The sequence below is a fragment of the Schistocerca serialis genome, chromosome 1 (assembly GCF_023864345.2).
Source record: "Schistocerca serialis cubense isolate TAMUIC-IGC-003099 chromosome 1, iqSchSeri2.2, whole genome shotgun sequence".
Taxonomy (NCBI): domain Eukaryota; kingdom Metazoa; phylum Arthropoda; class Insecta; order Orthoptera; family Acrididae; genus Schistocerca; species Schistocerca serialis.
Window position 1 is genome coordinate 801,351,862 of NC_064638.1, and position 21,580 is coordinate 801,373,441.

The 21,580-nt window shown below is 39.5% G+C and overlaps 1 protein-coding gene across 1 annotated transcript in view; it reads left to right on the forward strand.

Annotated features, from left to right (window-relative positions):
- Window positions 1-21,580, forward strand: part of LOC126434973 (ATP-dependent 6-phosphofructokinase-like) — a 439,746-nt gene that overhangs the window by 222,285 nt on the left and 195,881 nt on the right. Inside the window, exon 8 of the mRNA XM_050090461.1 lies at window positions 5,336-5,414. Within this exon, the coding sequence (XP_049946418.1) occupies window positions 5,336-5,414 (79 nt within the window). The remainder of the gene's footprint in view (window positions 1-5,335; window positions 5,415-21,580) is intronic.

Sequence of the window (21,580 nt, forward strand, 5' to 3'; positions counted from 1 at the left end):
ACAATGCCCTGGGAAAGCCTGAAATCAGTCAGTGTCTTTCTACCCAAGATAACATATTGAAAAGGATAGATTGCTAATCACTACATAGAAGAAGCACTGAGTTGCAGATAGACTGAAAAAAAGACTGGTTAACTGTTAGCTTTCAGACAGGTAAGTCCTTTAGAAACAGAAAACTCACATTCACACAAGTACTAACACAGGGTCACTTGACCCCAACTGTCAATGCTAGTAAGGCCTGAGCAACCATGTTTGTGTGAGTCATTCTTGTGTGAGTATGTATGCGTTTTCTGCTTCTGAAGGATATTTTTGTCTTCAGGCTAATAGTCTAGCAGTCTTTTTGTTGTACCTGTCTGTGCCTCCATACCTTCTCTATGTGGTGAGTAACAGCATATCTTTTTTGTGTTGGTGTTATTCCATGCTGGAATTTCTAGATAAAATACATGTCTCATCTCTAGTAAGTTATCCTTAATCTGCCACAAATTTCATTTGATACCCTATTCAGTCATACTTTCGATTATAAGTATAGAGATGGTATTGAGTCAAATACATTTCAGAGATCAAGAAATACAGCATCCACAGGATTGTCTTGATAAAGAGCTTTCCCAATTTATGTGAGAAAAGCAAAAATTGGTCTTTACAGGTCTGATGTTTTTGAAACTCAAGTTGATTTTTAGATGGAGGAGGTGGTTCTGTTTGATATTCCTCATTATATTTGAATGCAGAATACATTTCAAGAGTAAACAACAGGTGTATGTCACTGATACTGAACTGCAGCTTTGTGGATCACTTCTGCTACACTTCATGTCAACAAGTGAAACCCTTGCTTTCTTCCAGCTATTAAATACATTTTTCTGTTCAAAAGATGTATAGTATATATACTATGGCTAAAAAAGTGAAAATAATTGGCATATTAATTCAAAGGTGACCAGTTTCAATCCTCACATGGTCATCTTCAGACCTACAGCCATTTTGATCGACGATGACTGTGTATGGAGCAGTAACTGCTGAATGATAGTAGCCAATACCTCAGCAGTTCCCGCTCAATATACAGCCATTGTCCATCAAAATGATTGTAGGTCTGGAGATGATCATGTAATGATCAAAACTGGTCACCATTGAATAAATGTGTCGTACAATCTAGACTGTTATAATTATTTTCAGAGATTGTAATTGGATCACTGATACCTCCAACAATATTTTTAAAAATAGTTAAAAAAGTGGCAAACGCGGCTATAAATTGTGAGTATAGTCTGACATGCATTTCATTGGGCTCTGAGCCTTGTTTGGTCTTTGCTGTTTCAACACACTAACCACTCAACTGGACAGGCAGACTTTGCTGTCATTATATTCCATCTACACTCCTGGAAATGGAAAAAAGAACACATTGACACTGGTGTGTCAGACCCACCATACTTGCTCCGGACACTGCGAGAGGGCTGTACAAGCAATGATCACACGCACGGCACAGCGGACACACCAGGAACCGCGGTGTTGGCCGTCGAATGGCGCTAGCTGCGCAGCATTTGTGCACCGCCGCCATCAGTGTCAGCCAGTTTGCCGTGGCATACGGAGCTCCATCGCAGTCTTTAACACTGGTAGCATGCCGCGACAGCGTGGACGTGAACCGTATGTGCAGTTGACGGACTTTGAGCGAGGGCGTATAGTGGGCATGCGGGAGGCCGGGTGGACGTACCGCCGAATTGCTCAACACGTGGGGCGTGAGGTCTCCACAGTACATCGATGTTGTCGCCAGTGGTTGGCGGAAGTTGCACGTGCCCGTCGACCTGGGACCGGACCGCAGCGACGCACGGATGCACGCCAAGACCGTAGGATCCTACGCAGTGCCGTAGGGGACCGCACCGCCACTTCCCAGCAAATTAGGGACACTGTTGCTCCTGGGGTATCGGCGAGGACCATTCGCAACCGTCTCCATGAAGCTGGGATACGGTCCCGCACACCGTTAGGCCGTCTTCCGCTCACGCCCCAACATTGTGCAGCCCGTCTCCAGTGGTGTCGCGACAGGCGTGAATGGAGGGACGAATGGAGACGTGTCGTCTTCAGCGATGAGAGTCGCTTCTGCCTTGGTGCCAATGATGGTCGTGTGCGTGTTTGGCGCCGTGCAGGTGAGCGCCACAATCAGGACTGCATACGACCGAGGCACACAGGGCCAACACCCGGCATCATGATGTGGGGAGCGATCTCCTACACTGGCCGTACACCACTGGTGATCGTCGAGGGGACACTGAATAGTGCACGGTACACCAAACCGTCATCGAACCCATCGTTCTACCATTCCTAGACCGGCAAGGGAACTTGCTGTTCCAACAGGACAATGGACGTCCGCATGTATCCCGTGCCACCCAACGTGCTCTAGAAGGTGTAAGTCAACTACCCTGGCCAGCAAGATCTCCGGATCTGTCCCCCATTGAGCATGTTTGGGACTGGATGAAGCGTCGTCTCACGCGGTCTGCACGTCCAGCACGAACGCTGGTCCAACTGAGGCACCAGGTGGAAATGGCATGGCAAGCCGTTCCACAGGACTATATCCAGCATCTCTACGATCGTCTCCATGGGAGAATAGCAGCCTGCATTGCTGCGAAAGGTGGATATACACTGTACTAGTGCCGACATTGTGCATGCTCTGTTGCCTGTGTCTATGTGCCTGTGGTTCTGTCAGTGTGATCATGTGATGTATCTGACCCCAGGAATGTGTCAATAAAGTTTCCCCTTCCTGGGACAATGAATTCACGGTGTTCTTATTTCAATTTCCAGGAGTGTATTTCCATCATGAATTGGCTGATGAACTATCATGTGTACATGATTTTCAGAGAAGGCATTTAGTACTGTTTACAGTATGTCTTGTCATGCTTGATACTTACAAAACCCTGGATTTCCACTGGCATATAAAAAGTACAAATAGCTTATGAGAATGCAGCTAAGTGAACTTTTGACATCAACTGATATATCGATAGGTGCATACTCTTGTCATTTTCAAGGCACAAAGACAATGTGAATCTGTTGTGCAAGTAAATTTTAAAACTCACTGTGAAGAGCATATGTGGAAGGACACACACACACACACACACACACACACACACACACACACACACACTCATGCACTAGTGCTACAAAATAAAATATGGCATGCTACAACTGTAAGGAATACAATAGACACCACCTTAAACAAACCAAGATCATCCTGTATAAATCCTATAAGAGCTCTAATCTTAAATGGCAATGAAAAAACACATTCCACATCATATTTCCACAGAATACAACCAATCCTGCCAGAAATGCTTCCTGTGTTAGGAAGATAATAGACATTGTTGTCACCTCATTATAATCATCACTCACCCAGTTCATGGTTGGTCAGTAGCACAACACACATTTGATCATTTTTTCTCTATAACCATTCTTATAAGAGATGGCTTCAAGATGGGCTAATTCAGTTAAGAGATTTTGGAGACCTGAAATGATGTGTGCCCTGTGAACCAAGGTATGAAGTACCTAATCAGGCTGAGCTGGAAGGTGGCAATTATCAGCCTGTAGACACAAATCAAAGTGAGTTGGCTTCCAATAAATGGGCTAACCTTATGTACCATCAGCCTTCCTCCTGAGCAACACATCAAGGCAGGGAAGGCAGCCATTCTTATCCATCTCCATTGTGAAGTGAATATTCTACACCTAAAAATACATGAGTACTCTGCAGTTCCAGATCCCAGACAACACACATAGTTCATTCCTTTGTGCTTTGCAGCCTTGTTCTCACAATGGATGCCTGAACAGTGTCTTCAACATGTTGAATGAGGCCTTCAGGCATACACATTGAGTGCACAAGGTGATATTTCTTATTACTTGCCATAATCTTCTTAAGGGCTGCCATTATTTGCCTTAAATTCAAACTATGAATGATTAGTAGACCACAACCATTTTGTGTGTGCTTTCTATTGATTTGGAACATAATAGGTCTTTCAACAGGTGAGGAGTATCTCACTGACTAACTTTCACTCATCCTCATTACAGGTGAGTTTTTCTCATACTAGGGTCTGAGTGATATGCCCTTCTCTTTTAACCTTCCTCAACTTATCCCTCATTTCTTCTCCGAGGAAAGAACTATTAACACTGAAAGTTAAAAGTGATCACGTTTTCTCTCATTTGTGTCTTACTGCCAGTACTGCACATTTCATCTTTTGAAGCAAAGTACTGGCCAACATATCTGTCTCATAATTTATCAGTTTTCTCACCTGCATTTTCCTTTAATATAATTAAGCTTGCTGATTCTATTTTAATTTCTGGATCTGTTACAGTACAAATGTGACAAGTCACCTTTAAGAACTGAAGCAACAAAGAGATTTACATTGATTCCATGATACTACAAAGAATATTTCTTTTTTTCCCTCTAACAGCCTCCACCAAAACCTCAACTAAAAAGCCAGAGTATAGTGGAAATTTATGATAAATGCTGAAAATATACTCTCACATTGAAAGGAACAAATTAAATCTAACACTTCACAAATGCCGATTTACTACAAAAAATTATGCATAAAACTCATAAGTTTTGTAATTTATCCATGTTGATATACACTGAAATTTGGGGTGAAATATTTTTTTGGATCAGTATAGTACTGCCAAAATTATGCAAAGTAGGAATGTATATTATAGCAAATACAGTAGCATGGAATATGGTTTCTGCAGCACTCAACATAAAAAAAAAAAAATCTTGATTTAGTTAACATATTTAGTTTCCAACAGACACTTTTCTATTATAATATGTAACTTAATTGGCATTACTTTCCTTAAGTTTCTCTTGCAGTGTGGGATTTATAGAACAATATGTATCTGTGTATGAATGAATGCTGTTCCTCTCATTCTTGTATTCATTCCCTTCAAACATAAATCAGCTTGGAACACCTACCTACTGAATTACTATCACTACTACAATGACTAATTTTTAGCAACGTAGATAATGTAACCAATCTGCAGTTGTTAACAATTGCTTTATTTTACTGATGTTATAAGTTGAATATTTCTCTTTGCCACCCAAACTTGGACGACTGCTCCAACTCCCCTGGTATGTGTAGCATTAACTGAACTCCTTGCTGACTTTCCTGTCAAACATTGCAAATGCTTGTTTCATCATTTCTTCTGTTCCTTCTAGACAAGCAGTTTGTAGATCTGAAAGAAAGTGTATTGTATAGTTATTATATTTATCTGTCAATCTACTGCTGCTAAATAATAATTTCTCATTTTTATATACAGTTTTCTTATGCAATTGAGATTTATTTATTTGAATATTTATGTTTTATATTTATAAAAGTATCGTATTATTTTGCAGGAACTTTGCTCGAAACTTAGATATGTACAAGAAACTTACCAGATTGAAACCACCAGCATCAGTTGGACATTTGGCAGAGGTATTTTGTTTATCACTTACTCTTTAATTTGTGTATTGATGTATGTAAAAGCTGTCAACATTTTCCAGAGCATACATAAAATAAAAAAGCCAAGTCCGTAAAGACCAGGACTGAGGGAGAGTATCCCATGCGTTATGAATAATTGCACTAATTTAAAAAGGGACTTTGTTGGAAAATAAGTGCATTATTTTCCTCACTGAATTTTCAGTAGGATCTGATTTTGAGTATATAATTAGTCCATTGTTCTTCCAGGGAGTATATTCCATTATTGAGGACTGATTCTAGAGAACTTATGTTATATCCATCTTCCTCTGTCACTGCATATTTTCCACTAAATTTGTGCCACAGATCCATAGTTTTCACATTAACTAAGGGCCTTTCATTGTTCTGTTTTTTTTTTTGGCCCTGGCTTCTCCATTAATTCTTCATCCACTTGGGTAAAAAAAGTGTAGTTTTCCCCATTATTATTTTTTCCGGGATGAAGAATAAGGAGAATCCAATTTTCATTGCAGGAAACACTACCAATAAATTCTTTAGCAAATTAAATCAAGTTTTTTGGTGAGAGCCACCTGTGTGCTTTATCTCCATCTCATTTGTGATATGAAGTCATAAATACACTCCTGGAAATGGAAAAAAGAACACATTGACACCGGTGTGTCAGACCCACCATACTTGCTCCGGACACTGCGAGAGGGCTGTACAAGCAATGATCACACGCACGGCACAGCGGACACACCAGGAACCGCGGTGTTGGCCGTCGAATGGCGCTAGCTGCGCAGCATTTGTGCACCGCCACCGTCAGTGTCAGCCAGTTTGCCGTGGCATACGGAGCTCCATTGCAGTCTTTAACACTGGTAGCATACCGCGACAGCGTGGACGTGAACCGTATGTGCAGTTGATGGACTTTGAGCGAGGGCGTATAGTGGGCATGCGGGAGGCCAGGTGGACGTACCGCCGAATTGCTCAACACGTGGGGCGTGAGGTCTCCACAGTACATCGATGTTGTCGCCAGTGGTCGGCGGAAGGTGCACGTGCCCATCGACCTGGGACCGGACCGCAGCGACGCACGGATGCACGCCAAGACCGTAGGATCCTACGCAGTGCCATAGGGGACCGCACCGCCACTTCCCAGCAAATTAGGGACACTGTTGCTCCTGGGGTATCGGCGAGGACCATTCGCAACCGTCTCCATGAAGCTGGGCTACGGTCCCGCACACCGTTAGGCCGTCTTCCGCTCACGCCCCAACATCATGCAGCCCGCCTCCAGTGGTGTCGCGACAGGCGTGAATGGAGGGACAAATGGAGACGTGTCGTCTTCAGCGATGAGAGTCGCTTCTGCCTTGGTGCCAATGATGGTCGTATGCATGTTTGGCGCCGTGCAGGTGAGCGCCACAATCAGGACTGCATACGACCGAGGCACACAGGGCCAACACCCGGCATCATGGTGTGGGGAGCGATCTCCTACACTGGCCGTACACCACTGGTGATCGTCGAGGGGACAGTGAATAGTGCACGGTACATCCAAACCGTCATCGAACCCATCGTTCTACCATTCCTAGACCGGCAAGGGAACTTGCTGTTCCAACAGGACAATGCACGTCCGCATGTATCCCGTGCCACCCAACGTGCTCTAGAAGGTGTAAGTCAACTACGCTGGCCAGCAAGATCTCCGGATCTGTCCCCCATTGAGCATGTTTGGGACTGGATGAAGCGTCGTCTCACGCGGTCTGCACGTCCAGCACGAACGCTGGTCCAACTGAGGCGCCAGGTGGAAATGGCATGGCAAGCCATTCCACAGGACTACATCCAGCATCTCTACGATCGTCTCCATGGGAGAATAGCAGCCTGCATTGCTGCGAAAGGTGGATATACACTGTACTAGTGCCGACATTGTGCATGCTCTGTTGCCTGTGTCTATGTGCCTGTGGTTCTGTCAGTGTGATCATGTGATGTATCTGACCCCAGGAATGTGTCAATAAAGTTTCCCCTTCCTGGTACAATGAATTCACGGTGTTCTTATTTCAATTTCCAGGAGTGTACATGCAAGTAATCAATAAGCAGACAAAACCAATTCTTTTAAATTCATAACAAACATTCTAATTTTCAATTACTTTTGGTCAGTATGTGGTACTCATACTTCACAAATCTTTCTTGTAATGAATTCATCTTCATATCTCCTCAGATGTGAAGTGTCAGCTATTTCATACACCATTAAGTACTTTGAATCTCTTTATCCGTGAGTGATTCCTTGATATCTACATATACAGCACTCAGAAAGCAGAAGGTATAACCATCCTTTAGCTTAAGTAATAATGGTATGATAAAGGGAGACACATTTACTTAAACTTTTATGTAGATTACATATTGCCGTGTTCAGTGATGGATGCAGTGTGATGTGTTTATTGTCACTGACTGGCAGGTTGTGGGTTGCACTGTAATTCATTGAATACTTGGATCATTCCAGCAACTGGTAGAGAGGGTTCAGAAAACCAGCCTTGCACACGGAGTTTCAGTGAAGCACACAATTTGCAGCATGGCCCCCAGAACTGATCATGGCCCCTGGGTCCTGAGTCAAGTGGAGGGACTGAATCAGAAACTTCGAAGGTTCTGTAACAAGCTAAACTGTAACTTCCTAGACTTTGTCTGGTGTGCAATACACACTACCTAGTTAGCTGACTGTATGAAGTGCACACAAGAACTTTCTAGATTAGGACAACTCTCCATCAAAACCGGATGATGATAGGTGTAAGAAACCCAGAAGTACCAGTATGAGATTGAAAGTAATGCCTCCCACATGTGAGAATATTAAAATCATAGTGATTAACTACTGAAGCATTTCCAAAATAATGCCAGAGTTCGAAGTGCTCCTGAAAAGCAGTTGAAGCTCACATAACTAAGTACAGAAAAATAGTTGAAACCTGAAATTAATACCAGTGAAATTTTTGGGGAAAATTTAAGTGTTTATCAATAGGATAATCTAATGGGAAATGGAAGTGGTGTGTTTGTTGCAGTAAAACAACTCAAATACAGCATAACAGAAACCGAAGCTGAATGCAAGATTGTTTGGACAAGTCTCAGTATCAGTGATGGGCATAAAATGGTAGTTGGATCCTTCTATTGTGCACCAGACTCATCTCCCGACGTAACCAAAAACTTAAGATAAAACCTCATTTCACTTGTACATAAGTTTCCGAGTCATACTCTAATCATCACTGGAGACTTTAATCATCCAACAATCAGTTGGGAAAATTGTACTTTTGTTAGCGGTGGGTGTGACAAGACTGAAACATTACAAAATGCCTTCTTTGAAAACTACCTAGAACCAATAGTTTGGACCCCACTCTTGATGAAAATATATTGGTTATAATGCCGTCAAATAGACCTGACCAATATGAAGATGTCCACATTGAAACTGATATAAGTGGCCTTGATGTGGTTGTGGCAACAATAGTTACCAAAATGCAAAGGACAACTAAAACAAGCAGAAAGGTATATATGATCAGTGAATTAGATAAAAACTGGGAGAACTTTTTGGGACAAAGAAGGCTTACAGCTAAGGTAATTCGAGGAACCAAACGGACCTTCACACAAAACCAACTAACCCAAATCAACGAGAGCTTTGCTAAGAATAACACCAAAGATTTCTGCAGAACCTTCAAGCAGACACTTTGAAAATACAATCTGCCAGGCCTCCACTTCAGAGACTCGCAGGGCAAAATAGTTTTTAATTAGGAGGACAACTGCCACCTATTAGCTCAGTGCTTTAAAAACCTACACAACTGTGATCCAGCCAGTGAAGACTTTGAATACAAACAACCCCACCAAACCCAGACTCACTGCCTCTTCATTGAAAGAATTTGGACAAATCATTCAACTTCTTAAGAATAATAAAGCAGCTGGAGAGGCCTCTATCATTACTGAACTCTGGAAGTGTGCTGGAAGCAATGCAATGGGCAAGCTCACTGAGATCATGCAGGATATCTGGGAAACAGAGAAATTACCACCTGATTGGAACATGGCTCTGATCCATCCGCTTCACAAAAAGGAAGATTTTACTGATCTGAACAACTACTGCAAATTTCATACAAGATTCTCTCCAAAGCATTACTAAAAAGGGCAGGAGATCAACTGGATAGTCAGCTGGGAGAATATGAGGGAGGCTTCAGGAAGACCCGATCCTATGCTGAGCACATCCTCAACCCTAAAACTGTACTGGCATACTCCAAGATGAGAAAATGCAAGGTGGTTGTCACCTTTGTTGATTTCAGGAAGGCCTATGACTCTGTTGATAGAGAAACACTTGACAAAATTCTTCAGGAACTAGGACTAGACAACCAAACCTGCAGACTCATTCTAGAAACCTTGACCAACACCCATTCCAAGGCAAAATTTAGAGGTGAGATCTCAGAAAGCTTTGAGATAAAAACTAGAGTGAGACAAGGGGATGGACCCTCCTCATTTCTCTTCAACTGTGTTCTTGAAAAGGTTGTGAGAGAATGGTGCCAGGAACTGGCAAGTTTGGGTGTTCATTGCCGATTCTCTTGAAATAGCAACAATGCAGGTAAACTGCCTCAGAAAACAGGTAGGGAAAGTGGGTCTTCAAGTATTGCTGGAGAAAACAGAGTTCTTCACGAACATCAAAGAAGCTAACAGAGAGATGTTACTAGACCAGGGAAACATAAAAAGAACTGAGAAGTTTAAGTATCTCAGTGAATGGAAAGAACCTAACTTTCAGAGAAAACGTTATTATCAATGAGCCTATCAACTGACTACAAACACCTACAACAAAAAATGCCTGTCACGCAACCTGAAACTTAAGCACTACACTTACGTCATACGACCAAGAGCCCTGTATGCCATGGAATGTCTTTCCATGAACCGGAGAGGTCTGATTGAAAAATTGGAAATCAGAAAGAGGAGAATCCTCAAGGAGATCCTAGGCCCAGTAGAAGTAGATGGGGAATTCAGAAGGTGACATAACTCAGAGCTCTGTGAACATAACGAGAGGCTCTCTGACTGTGCAAGAAAAAGAAGGGTAGCTTCCTATAGCCATGTTGCAAGATTGCCTCCAAACAGTTTGACCACCCATCTGTTCATGTTCTTGCAAGACGAGAAGACTTGCACCACTTGGCTGACAGAAACTGAAAAGGACATAACAGAACTGGGAATAACTGATCTCCATAACAGACAGTCTCTGAGACATACCCTGAAGGACGCCCGAGGATTTCGGGAAAAACCCCAAAGCAAAGGTACTGCTGGACAGAAGAAAGGAAGGAGTTACATAAGCAGTGGATGTGACAGTACTGGGCAAAGATCAAAGCACAACAGTCGAACAAGTGTGTCCAAAGTTGGCCTATTCGAAACAAGAAGAAGAAGAAACTAGATAAAATATCGGTAGATTCATATCTCAGTGAGGAACTTGAAACATTCAACACATTGCAGGAGCACATAGAGGTACTCTGGCTCAAGTTTAAAAGAATAGTTGACTATGTAGTGGACAGATATGTGCACAGTAGAACAGTTCATAATGTGAGTGACTGTAGGTGTAAAACAAATCATGGGATTATAGGTAGAGAGATTGTGAATGAAACCTGTTTGGTTGCCAGGAAAGCAATTTGTGAAGTCTTCAGTGACTGCTCTAGCAGAACATTGTGAAATTACCTTTCACAAAACCCAAAAAAAATCTGCTCGTATGTAAAGGCTGTTAATGGCACCAAAGTTAGCATCCAGTCACTAGCGAATAAGACAGAAAATGAATTTAAGATAGCAAAACAAAAGCTGAAACACTTAATGCTGTTTTCAAATGTTCATTTACAAAGGAAAACCCAGGAGAATTCCCCCAATTTAATACTTGTACCACTGACAATATGGATTAAATAAGTAGTAGTGTCTGTGCTGTTGAGAAACAGTTGAAATCATTAAAATTGATCAAAGCTGATGAAATTCCTATCAGATTCTATACTGAATTTGTGGCTGCACTACACCCTCCTCTAACTATACTCTATTGTATATCCCACAAACAAGAAAAGGTGCCCAATCATTGGAAAAAAAACAGAGGTCCCACCTGTCATCAAGAAGGGTGGTAAAAGTGATCCACAAAACTATTGTCCATTATCCTTGACATCAATTTGTTGTAGAATCTTAGAATATATTCTGAGCTGAAACATAATGAGAGCAGTTCCTTCTGTTAAATGTTAATACTGAACAGGATATAAAATCTGTTAAATCTGAGCTCAAGAGGGTAATCAGTAAGCCAAAAATTGATTATTTTAGGACACTCCTCAGAGACATTCACTGGACTGATGTTTACAGTGCTCATGGCATGAATGAAAAATATAACATTTTTGCTAATAAAGTGCTTACCTTATTTGAACACTGCTTTCCCCCAAAACTTACCAAGGTTAGAGCAAAGTCTACAAAGAAGCCATGGATTACTCGAGGAATAGGGGTATCTTGTAAAACAAAAAGAAAACTGTATCTGTCAATCCGAAACATTTCCAATGTTGATGCTATAGCACATTATAAGAAATACTGCAAAATATTAAAGACTGTAATACGGATGTCAAAGCAAATATATTACAAGGAAAAGATAGTCATATCAGATAACAAAATAAAGACAATATGGGATATAGTGAAGGAGGAGACCGGTAGAACCAGACATGAAGAGGAACAAATAGCATTAAGAGTAAATGATGCATTGGTGACAGATGTGTATAGTGTTGCAGAACTTTTTAACAAACATTTTATAACTGTTACTGAAAAGATGGGGTTGTCAGGTTCGGTAGATGCTGCTATGGATTACCTTAGACCAGACATTTCAAGTAACTTCCATAATATGAATTTGACCCTCACTACCCCAACAGAAATAATGTCCATCATAAAATCTTTAAAATCAAAAACATCTAGTGGGTATGATGAAATATCAACAAAGTTAATTAAAGAATGTGATTCTGAGCTAAGTAACATATTAAGCTATCTGTGTAACCAGTCGTTTATCAGTGGAATATTTCCCGAATGGCTGAAATATGCTGAAGTTAAGCCACTGTTTAAGAAGGGAGATAAAGAAATAGCATCAAATTTCCGTCCAATTTCACTGTTGCCAGCATTCTCAAAAATTTTCGAAAAAGTAATGTACAGTCGTCTTTATAACCATCTTATCTCAAATAACATACTGTCAAAGTCACAGTTTGGATTTCTAAAAGGTTCTGATATTGAGAAGGCTATCTACACTTACAGTGAAAATGTACTTAATTCATTAGACAAAAAATTGCAGGCAACTGGTATATTTTGTGATCTGTCAAAGGCATTTGACTGTGTAAATCACAATATCCTTTTAAGTAAACTAGAATATTATAGTGTAACAGGAAATGCTGCAAAATGGTTCAAATCTTATATCTCTGGCAGGAAACAAAGGGTGTTATTAGGAAAGAGACATGTATCAAGCTATCAGGCATCATCCAACTGGGAACTAATTACATGTGGGGTCCCACAAGGTTCCATTTTGGGGCCCTTACTTTTTCTTGTGTATATCAATGACCTTTCATCAGTAACATTACCAGATGCCAAGTTTGTTTTGTTTGCTGATGATACAAACATTGCAATAAATAGCAAATCAAGTGTAGTCTTAGAAAGATCAGCCAATAAAATATTTGTAGACATTAATCACTGGTTCCTAGCCAATTCTTTGTCACTAAACTTTGAAAAAACACACTACATGCAGTTCAGAACTTGTAAGGGGTGTCCCAAGAGTATATGTCTAACATATGATGACAAGAAGATAGAAGAAGTGGACGGTGTTAAATTCTTGGGATTACAGCTTGATAATAAATTCAACTGGGAGGAGCACACCACAGAACTGCTGAAGCGTCTTAACAAATCTCTGTTTGCAATGCGAATTTTGTCAGACATAGGGGATATAAAAATGAAAAAGCTGGCATACTATGCTTACTTTCATTCCATAATGTCATATGGGATTATTTTCTGGGGTAATTCATCAAGCCAAGGTAAAGTTTTCCGGGCACAAAAACGTGCAGTAAGAATTATATGTGGTGTGAACTCAAGAACATCCTGCAGAAGCCTGTTTAGGGAACTAGGGATACTAACTACAGCTTCCCAATATATTTATTCCTTAATGAAATTTGTCATTAAAAATATATCACTTTTTCAAACCAACAGCTCAATTCATGGAATCAATACTAGAAATAAGAATAATCTTCACAAGGATTTAAAGTCACTTAGTCTTGTACAAAAAGGTGTGCATTATTCAGGAACACACATTTTCAATAACTTGCCAGCAGCCATAGAAAGCTTAACAACCAATGAAATTCAGTTTAAGAGAAGCCTAAAGGATTTATTGGTGGCCAACTCCTTCTACTCCATTGATGAATTTCTGAGGAAAACCAACTGATTTGTATATAAGTACAACATAACTTCTGCACAATTTCAGTGCAGTAATGTGTTCACTGAAAATTTGTGTGTGTGTGTGTGTGTGTGTGTGTGTGTGTGTGTGTGTGTGTAAGTATAATCTAACTTCTGCACCATTTCAGTGCAGTAATGTGTTCATTGTAAATAAGTATTACAGTAGTTGTATTACATGTTTCTTACCTTATAAATAAATATAAAACTTTTTTATTTTAAATTCAGTGCAATAGTATTTGTAAAATGACTCTTAGTGTTCATTAAAAAATGACAATCATTCCACTTGGGACCTGTGGAATGGTACATTAGCTTATTTGTTTTAGTTTAAATATTTGTCATGTATTGTTGTTTTTCTGACATGTTCCACATCCTGGAGGACCTCCTCACTACGGATCAATTGGAATGAAAGTAAATCTAATCTAATCTAATATCTTGAACAGAAAGATCTCCTCAATGCCAGCCAGCATGGATTTGAAAATTTGATCATGTGAAACCCAACTTGCACTTTTCTCACATGGCATACTGAAATTCTGATTCAAGGCAACCAGGTAGATGCAGTGTTTCCTGATTTCCAAAAAGTATTTGATTCAGTACCACACTTTTGCTTATTGTCAAAAGTATGATCAAATGGGGTATCAAGTGAAATTTGTGACTGGATTGAGGTCTTTTTGGTAGGGAGGACACACCATGTTATTTTGGATGGACAGTCATTGTCATATGTTGAAGTAACTTTCGGTGTGCCCCAGGAAAGTGTGTTGGGACTCTTGCCGTTCATATTGTATATTAATGATGTTGCAGATAATATTAATAATAAAATAAGTCTTTTTGCAGATGACACAGTTATCTGTAGTGAAGTACTATCTGAGAATAGCTGCATAAATATTAAGTTGGATCTTGATAAGATTTCAATGTGGCCCAAAGATTGACAATTTGCTCTGAATGTTCAGAAATGTAAAATTTTGCACTTCACAAAACGAAAAAAGTAGTATCCTTTGAATATAATATCAGTTAGTCACTGTTGGATTCAGCCAACTCATACAAATACATGGATGTAACACTATGTAGGGATAAGCTCACATGGATGCTGTCATTGGTAAAGCTGGTGGTAGTCTTTCGTGTATTAGAGGAATCCTGGGGAAATGCAATTAGTCTACAAAAGAGTTTGCTTACAGATGTCTTGTGTAACTGGTTGTAGATTATTGCTCAAGTGTGTGGAACCTGTACTAGATAGGATTAACAGGGGATATTGAATTATGTAGGAATAAAGGAGACAACTTACTGAAGGGTAGAAGTGCTGTGTCGTCTGTAGGTACTCAAACAAAAGGTACAGAGCTTTGCTAGCTTTCCAAATGAACTTAAATGAACTTCCTTTTTCAAGCTTGTAGGACAAGCATGAAAAAGGAACTTCATTCTGAAAGCTAGCAAAGCTCTGTACCTTTTTTTGTGTATATATCGACAACACAGTGCTTCTGCCTCTTGGTTAGTCATCTCATTTATTCCTAGATAATTTGTAATTCTCAATTGCGGGCTACTGAGTGTATACAGAGAAGGGCCGTTGAATGGTCACAGGTTTGTTTAATGCATGGGAGAGTGTCGCAGAGATATTGAAGGAGCTGAATTGACAGACTCTTAAAGACAGATGTAAACTGTCTGGAGAAAGTCTATTCACAAAGTTTCAAGAACTGGATTTAAATGATTATTCTAATGATATACTACAACCCCCTTTGTATTACTCACAAATGGATGCACTTCTTGGTGATTTGCAGTGTGTAACTGTAGATGTAGACTTAAAATACCCTTGGATTTGGACTTGATTGTGGTTTCAGTGTGACAATATCGTGTATGATATGGTCATCTTAGAGGCAACTTCCTTTTAACAATTCATCTTGGATTATATGTAGACAGTAGACTGCTTGGTTTTTGGCTGGTTCACTAGAATAGTATTCACAAAGACTATGCAGGTCTGTCTAGAGTTTGAAGGAATACCACAAGCTACCAGCTTATATAACACGAGAAGTTGGCAATGAACATTTTTTCAGAATAAAGTGTAGAATTTCATTATCATAACTGCTTCTATAAGCCACACAAATTGCTGGAGCCTAAAACTGAAACTGCTTTTAAGTACCTCCTACAAAAGCTACCTACTAGAGTCTAGTTTTTATATGTCCATCCTTTTGATTGGAAGTTTGAGGGACTTTGGCCATTCGCTTATGTAATAAAATGGAACATCAACAGCCATCTTTACGATTATATTTGTTACAGGGATGCTAGTTTTGGTACTTCAGTACACCATCTCTAGGCCATAATTGATGCTGAGGGGGTTAACTCTAATCATGTACATGATTCCTCAGTGCCCAAAATATATGAACTGGTTGTCACAGACCACCTGTAACAACAATGTTGTATCTCCAACCATCAAATACCAAGTTGGTAGTTGATGATTGGAAACACAACACTGTTGGTTACAGGTAGTATGTGAAAACCAGTTCATATATGTTAGGCACTGAGGAATCATGTATATGATTAGAGTTAACACCCTCAGTGTCAGTTAAGGGCAGAAGATGGTCTACTGAAGCGAAAAAATTGGGAGCTACTTAATAAATAACATCATAGGGATGGCTGTAGGTGTTCCATTTTATTACATGGAGAAGTCTGTCAGCACTTTTATGGGGCTGATACTCCCTGAATTTGTGGTGTATTGATAAAGCCACACATGACCCTTGGAGTTTTCTACATGGTAAAAACCTCATGGAAGTCAGCCATTCTGGCTGATAAAGTGTGGCTCTGCATGGAGTGTGTTTTGCTTCTCTAACTACTCAGACCAACAGGACATCAACTAATGCTAGAGATAGATAGATAGATAGAGAGATAGAGAGAGAGAGAACTAAAAGAAAAACACTAAATTTCAGTCACATGATAAATTCCACAAATCTAAAGGCTGTGAATTCACTATGTTCTTAGGGATTACAGTTATGAATAACTTAAATTGGAAAGACCACATAGATAATATTATGGGTGAAGGAAACCAAAGACTGATTTATTGATAGAATAATCAGAAAGTGCAACAGGTCTGCTAGAGAGACTGGTTACACCGTGCTTGTCTAACCTCTTCTGGATTACTGCCATATGTTGTGAGATCCACATCAGATGGGACTGACAGGGGACACTGAAAAAGTTCAAAGAAGTGCAGCTCATTTTGTGTTATCGCAAAATAGGTGAGAGAGTGCCATGAACATGGTACATGAATTGGGGTGGCAATCACTAAAGCAAAGGTGTTTTTCATTGCAGTAGGACATTTTCATGACATTTCAGTCACCAGCTTTCTCCTCCAATTGCGAAAATATTCTGTTGGTGCCCACATACACAAGGAGAAATGATCATCATGATAAAATAAGAGAAATCATAGCTTGAACAGAAATATTTAAATGCTCGTTTTTCCAGCTTGCTGTTCAAGAGTGCAATGATAGAGAAATACCTTGAAGGAGCTCTGTGAACCCTCTGGCAGGAAATTAACTGTGAACTACAGAGTAATCGTGTAGATGTAGATGTAGAGAGAGAGAAAGAGGAAAGCAAGTACTGCTAGTAGTCTAGGCCGCCTGCTGGTAGTACTCACCAGATTCGCAAATAATTTTGGATGATCAGTGCAACTGGACTGCTGATAAAGGCTAAGTAACTCCAAAAACCTACATTCATGTACAAGAATGTGTTCAAACATGAAAAAGTCACATTAGAGAAATCTCTAAAAATAAAAACAACTGACAGTATCAGACAACACTACTTTTGAATGACAGATGTCTTCACAAACAACTGATTTAACAAAGTTGAATAACAATGAAACTGCAAGAAGAATGAGGCTTCATGGAAACAATGAAATTACAAAACAATAGTCCACATTTAGTGTCATTAATGTCATGAGTGTATCAAGAAAGGTAAATCATGAGCTACAGATTAGACAAACTTTTGTTCTGAACTTCAACAGTCAAATTGTCTCTGAATTCATCATTACAGGCTTTGTCTGTGCAGGCTTCATAGAGGTCCACATAAAAAACCCATTGTGATGCTTAAAATGCCAATGTTTTGATCATAGCATGCTGATGTATTAGCACAAGAAAACATGTGGTAAGGCAGTCCATGATGCAAAAACATTATGTCTGTCTGCTGAGTATTGTGTCAGTTCTACCCTAATGATGAGCCCCTTATGTTAAGCATAGAGTGCCTTGTTTACCTATTTGAATAAAAAATGTAAGAAATTAAAAATAAAAATGTGCACCATGTGCTTAAATGTGAGAGTTGTGCAAAGTACCACAGGCAGCTTTCTGATTTTCTTTACAGTATATCTGAAAATGTTGACACAGAAAATTACTATATCTACACACATGCAAGCTGGTGATACTGGGACAGCTAATGGTAATTGCAAAGATAAACTAGCTTACAACTTATGTCTTTTGTCATTCATAGGCAGTATTAGAAGAAATCATTTTAAATACTAATAATCCTTTTAGAGAAGAAGCTATTTCAGTCATACAAAAGTTAGTCCATCATATCTTGTAAAGGCAAATATGAAGAGATATCCTTCAGAAGTAGAAAATACATGCACATTCACACAAGCAAACTCACAGACTAATGACTACACTTGTGTGTGTGTGAGCTGTGTTTGAATGAATGTGTGTGTGTTTTCTACTGTAGCAGAAGGCCTTTTGGCCAAAAGCTTAAATATATATCAGTCTTTTCCTTATGCCTGTCTGTGATTGTCTCTATACAGTGCATAGCAATCTATCCTTTTTTATAACAAAGAAAACAATCAATTTTTGACAATATAATGTAACTGGATATAAAAAAAAAAAAAAATCTGCTCATCAAGCATTGGGAGAACACACATGTAAAAGAAGGTAGCTTTCACTGGCTCCTGCCTAAGCCAGAAGGATTAAAGGGCAAGGAAGAGGGGTGAAGGAAAGTGACTGGAGAGGTCTAGGAAAAGGGGTAGATTTCGGAAAAGTCACCCAGAGCTGCTGGTCAGGAGAGACTTAACAAATCCACCATTTTTCCTAGACCTCTCCAGTCCTTTTCCTTCACCCCTCCATCCTTCCTTGCCCTTCAATCCTTCTACCTGAAGAAGGAGCCACTGGCTCCAAAAGCTTGCCTAATTATAATATCTTTTATATGTGTATTCTGCTGTCACTTGGTGAATACCTTTTTATCCATCCTATTGCATTATAATTTATCCTTTTCATAATACTGTTGTTATTCCCTTGTGGGTTTTCAATTATTCAAATATTGTGAGAAAATTAGTAACACAGTGAAGAGAGCAAGTGCAGATGCCCATTATACCACACTGGATGTGCCACAGGGGCAGATGATTACCTTCCAAGTCAACCTATGGTGCTTGAAGTTTCCCCTCTGCTTTCATCGAATTCTCCTCCAATGTAATCATTGGTGAAAGGGGTTAAAGATAAATAAATTTAACTAGTAATATGGTCTCCATATACCCATGACACAGCAATGGGTTCAGATTCATAAACAGGAACTTACAATAAGTTAGACCATTAGTGAAAAGAAGAGCAGTGAATTTATGTGTTCAGAAAACTTATTTCAGTGACATTATACCCATGTGTTAATAGATAATAAGCTCTGCAGAAAAGAGTGCCTCAGTGGTTAGAGAGCTGAAACTAGAGTGGTGATGTTTTTGGCAAATTAGTATATCACTCATAATCTCTTCCCACTGGGACCAGCATTGACTACTGTGGTGCATGTACCAAATAAGGTTAAAGTGTATTTCCTGTACCAGCTACTTAATGAAGGTTTATTGCTTTTGTGTGTTGCCAGTATTTTCATTTAGAATTACATCTGGTTATAGCTTTAGAGTTATGTAGAATTCTTATGTCTCCAGGACATTTAATGTTTTTCATCTTTCATCTGAGTGAAAAAATTAATTAGTGCTTTATTCATTAATAGTGTGCTTTCAGGTTTTCAACCAAGTTATTGTGCTCGTCTTTTGCACAATGTTTAGACAGCCAACTCAGTTACCAGCTTCAGGTTGCAATATTACTTCCAAAATTAGCTATATAAATTATACTGTTTCATTCTGCAAAATTTCCAGACGGTTTTGAATAACATCTACAATAATGTCTCAGGGAAAATTTAATTACAAGGCTTTAAGTAAAACATTCAGCATGGGTCATTAAAATTGTGTTGTTTGGCACACTTGGTGTTTAAGAACCTATTAGGTTGGCGCGTAAGTTTGTTGTGTTTTTGTTTTGCATGTTGGAATTCCTGTTGATACGGGTTTATTTATGGATTGTGATTTTTTATTTGTAGTTCACTGTTGCCATTTGAGGTTACATAGTGTCAGTTTGTCATTTGGAGATAGTGAGTGGAGCTGTGGATGCTAGAACATGGAGTGCCAAGTGGAGAAATTGGAACATTTCTGACATGTTCTTCTGTTGGAGTTCAGTAGCATGGTAGTAACTGTGGAGGCAGCCAAAAATATTTGTGCCACATGTGAGGATAATGCCATTAGACAGAGCACAGCAATAAAATGATTTTATTGTTCGGAGAAGGATCATTTTGACATTAGTTACTCTCCATGTTCAGCGCGACTTTGAGGTTTGATGAAGATCTTTTATAAATGCATTATTCCACAGTGAACCATGTAGGTGTACTCAAGAACTGGCACATGTAATGAACTGTGGTCATTCCACCATCATGCAACAATTGCATGCAGTGGGGAAGATTCAAAAATTGGGTGTGTAGGTATCACATGCTCTAAGCCAAAATCACAAAATCAGTGGGTGGCAATGTGCGTGTCTCTGTTTACTCATCCTCAGTTGGCTCATGAACAACACCAACTATTCCTGTCCTTTATTCTTACTGGTGAGAATAAATGGTATCTGCATGCTAACATAAGGAAAAGAAAGAAATGATTGAGCCCAAACAAAGCAGCAACTCCCTATACAAAGACCTCGGTGCATCCACCAAAGATACTATTATTCATCTGGTGGAACAGCAATGGTGTGGTGTACTATGAATTGCTTCCCTTAGGTGTAACCATCACTGCTGATATTTATTACCAACAACTATGACATATTGCAGATGCAATCCAAGAACAATAACCAGGAAGACTGTGTGAAGTGTTGCTTCTCCATGATACTGCTTGCTTGTATTCTGCTAAATTGACAAAATACATTGTATAGTGTTGGTTTGGGAAGTCATTCCACACCCACCTTATTCATGTGATCTTGCACTCTCAGATTTTCATCTTTTCCCTTCTCTATTGAACAACCTTAGAAGATACTTCATTCCAGATGAAAATGCACTCTGAAGATGCCTTGACAAGTTCTTTGCCTCAAAACAACCTGATTTCTACAGTCACAGAATTGAAGAGTTTCCCCAGCGTTAGTAAACTGTTGTTAATAGTGAGGGAGAATATGTTATTGATGACTAAAGTCTCTGCTACATGTATCAGATGTGTGTCTGTTGTGTTTATTAAATTTGTGGAAAAATGCTCCGAACTTATGTGCCAACCTAATAGTTTCTACTGTAAGTCTCTTTGTGGGAGGTAATAATTACAAATAACAAATAAGTGAACTTATCTTTTCACATTGTCTCATTGATAATCTGAAGATGATTGCAGATATTGTCATGTAATGGGGCAGATTCGCATTCATTGCGACTGAAGTACTCTATGCTGTTTTCAAGTTTATTTTGTTGTAAAACATTTCTTAAAACTTCCTCATGACATTGCAGACAAC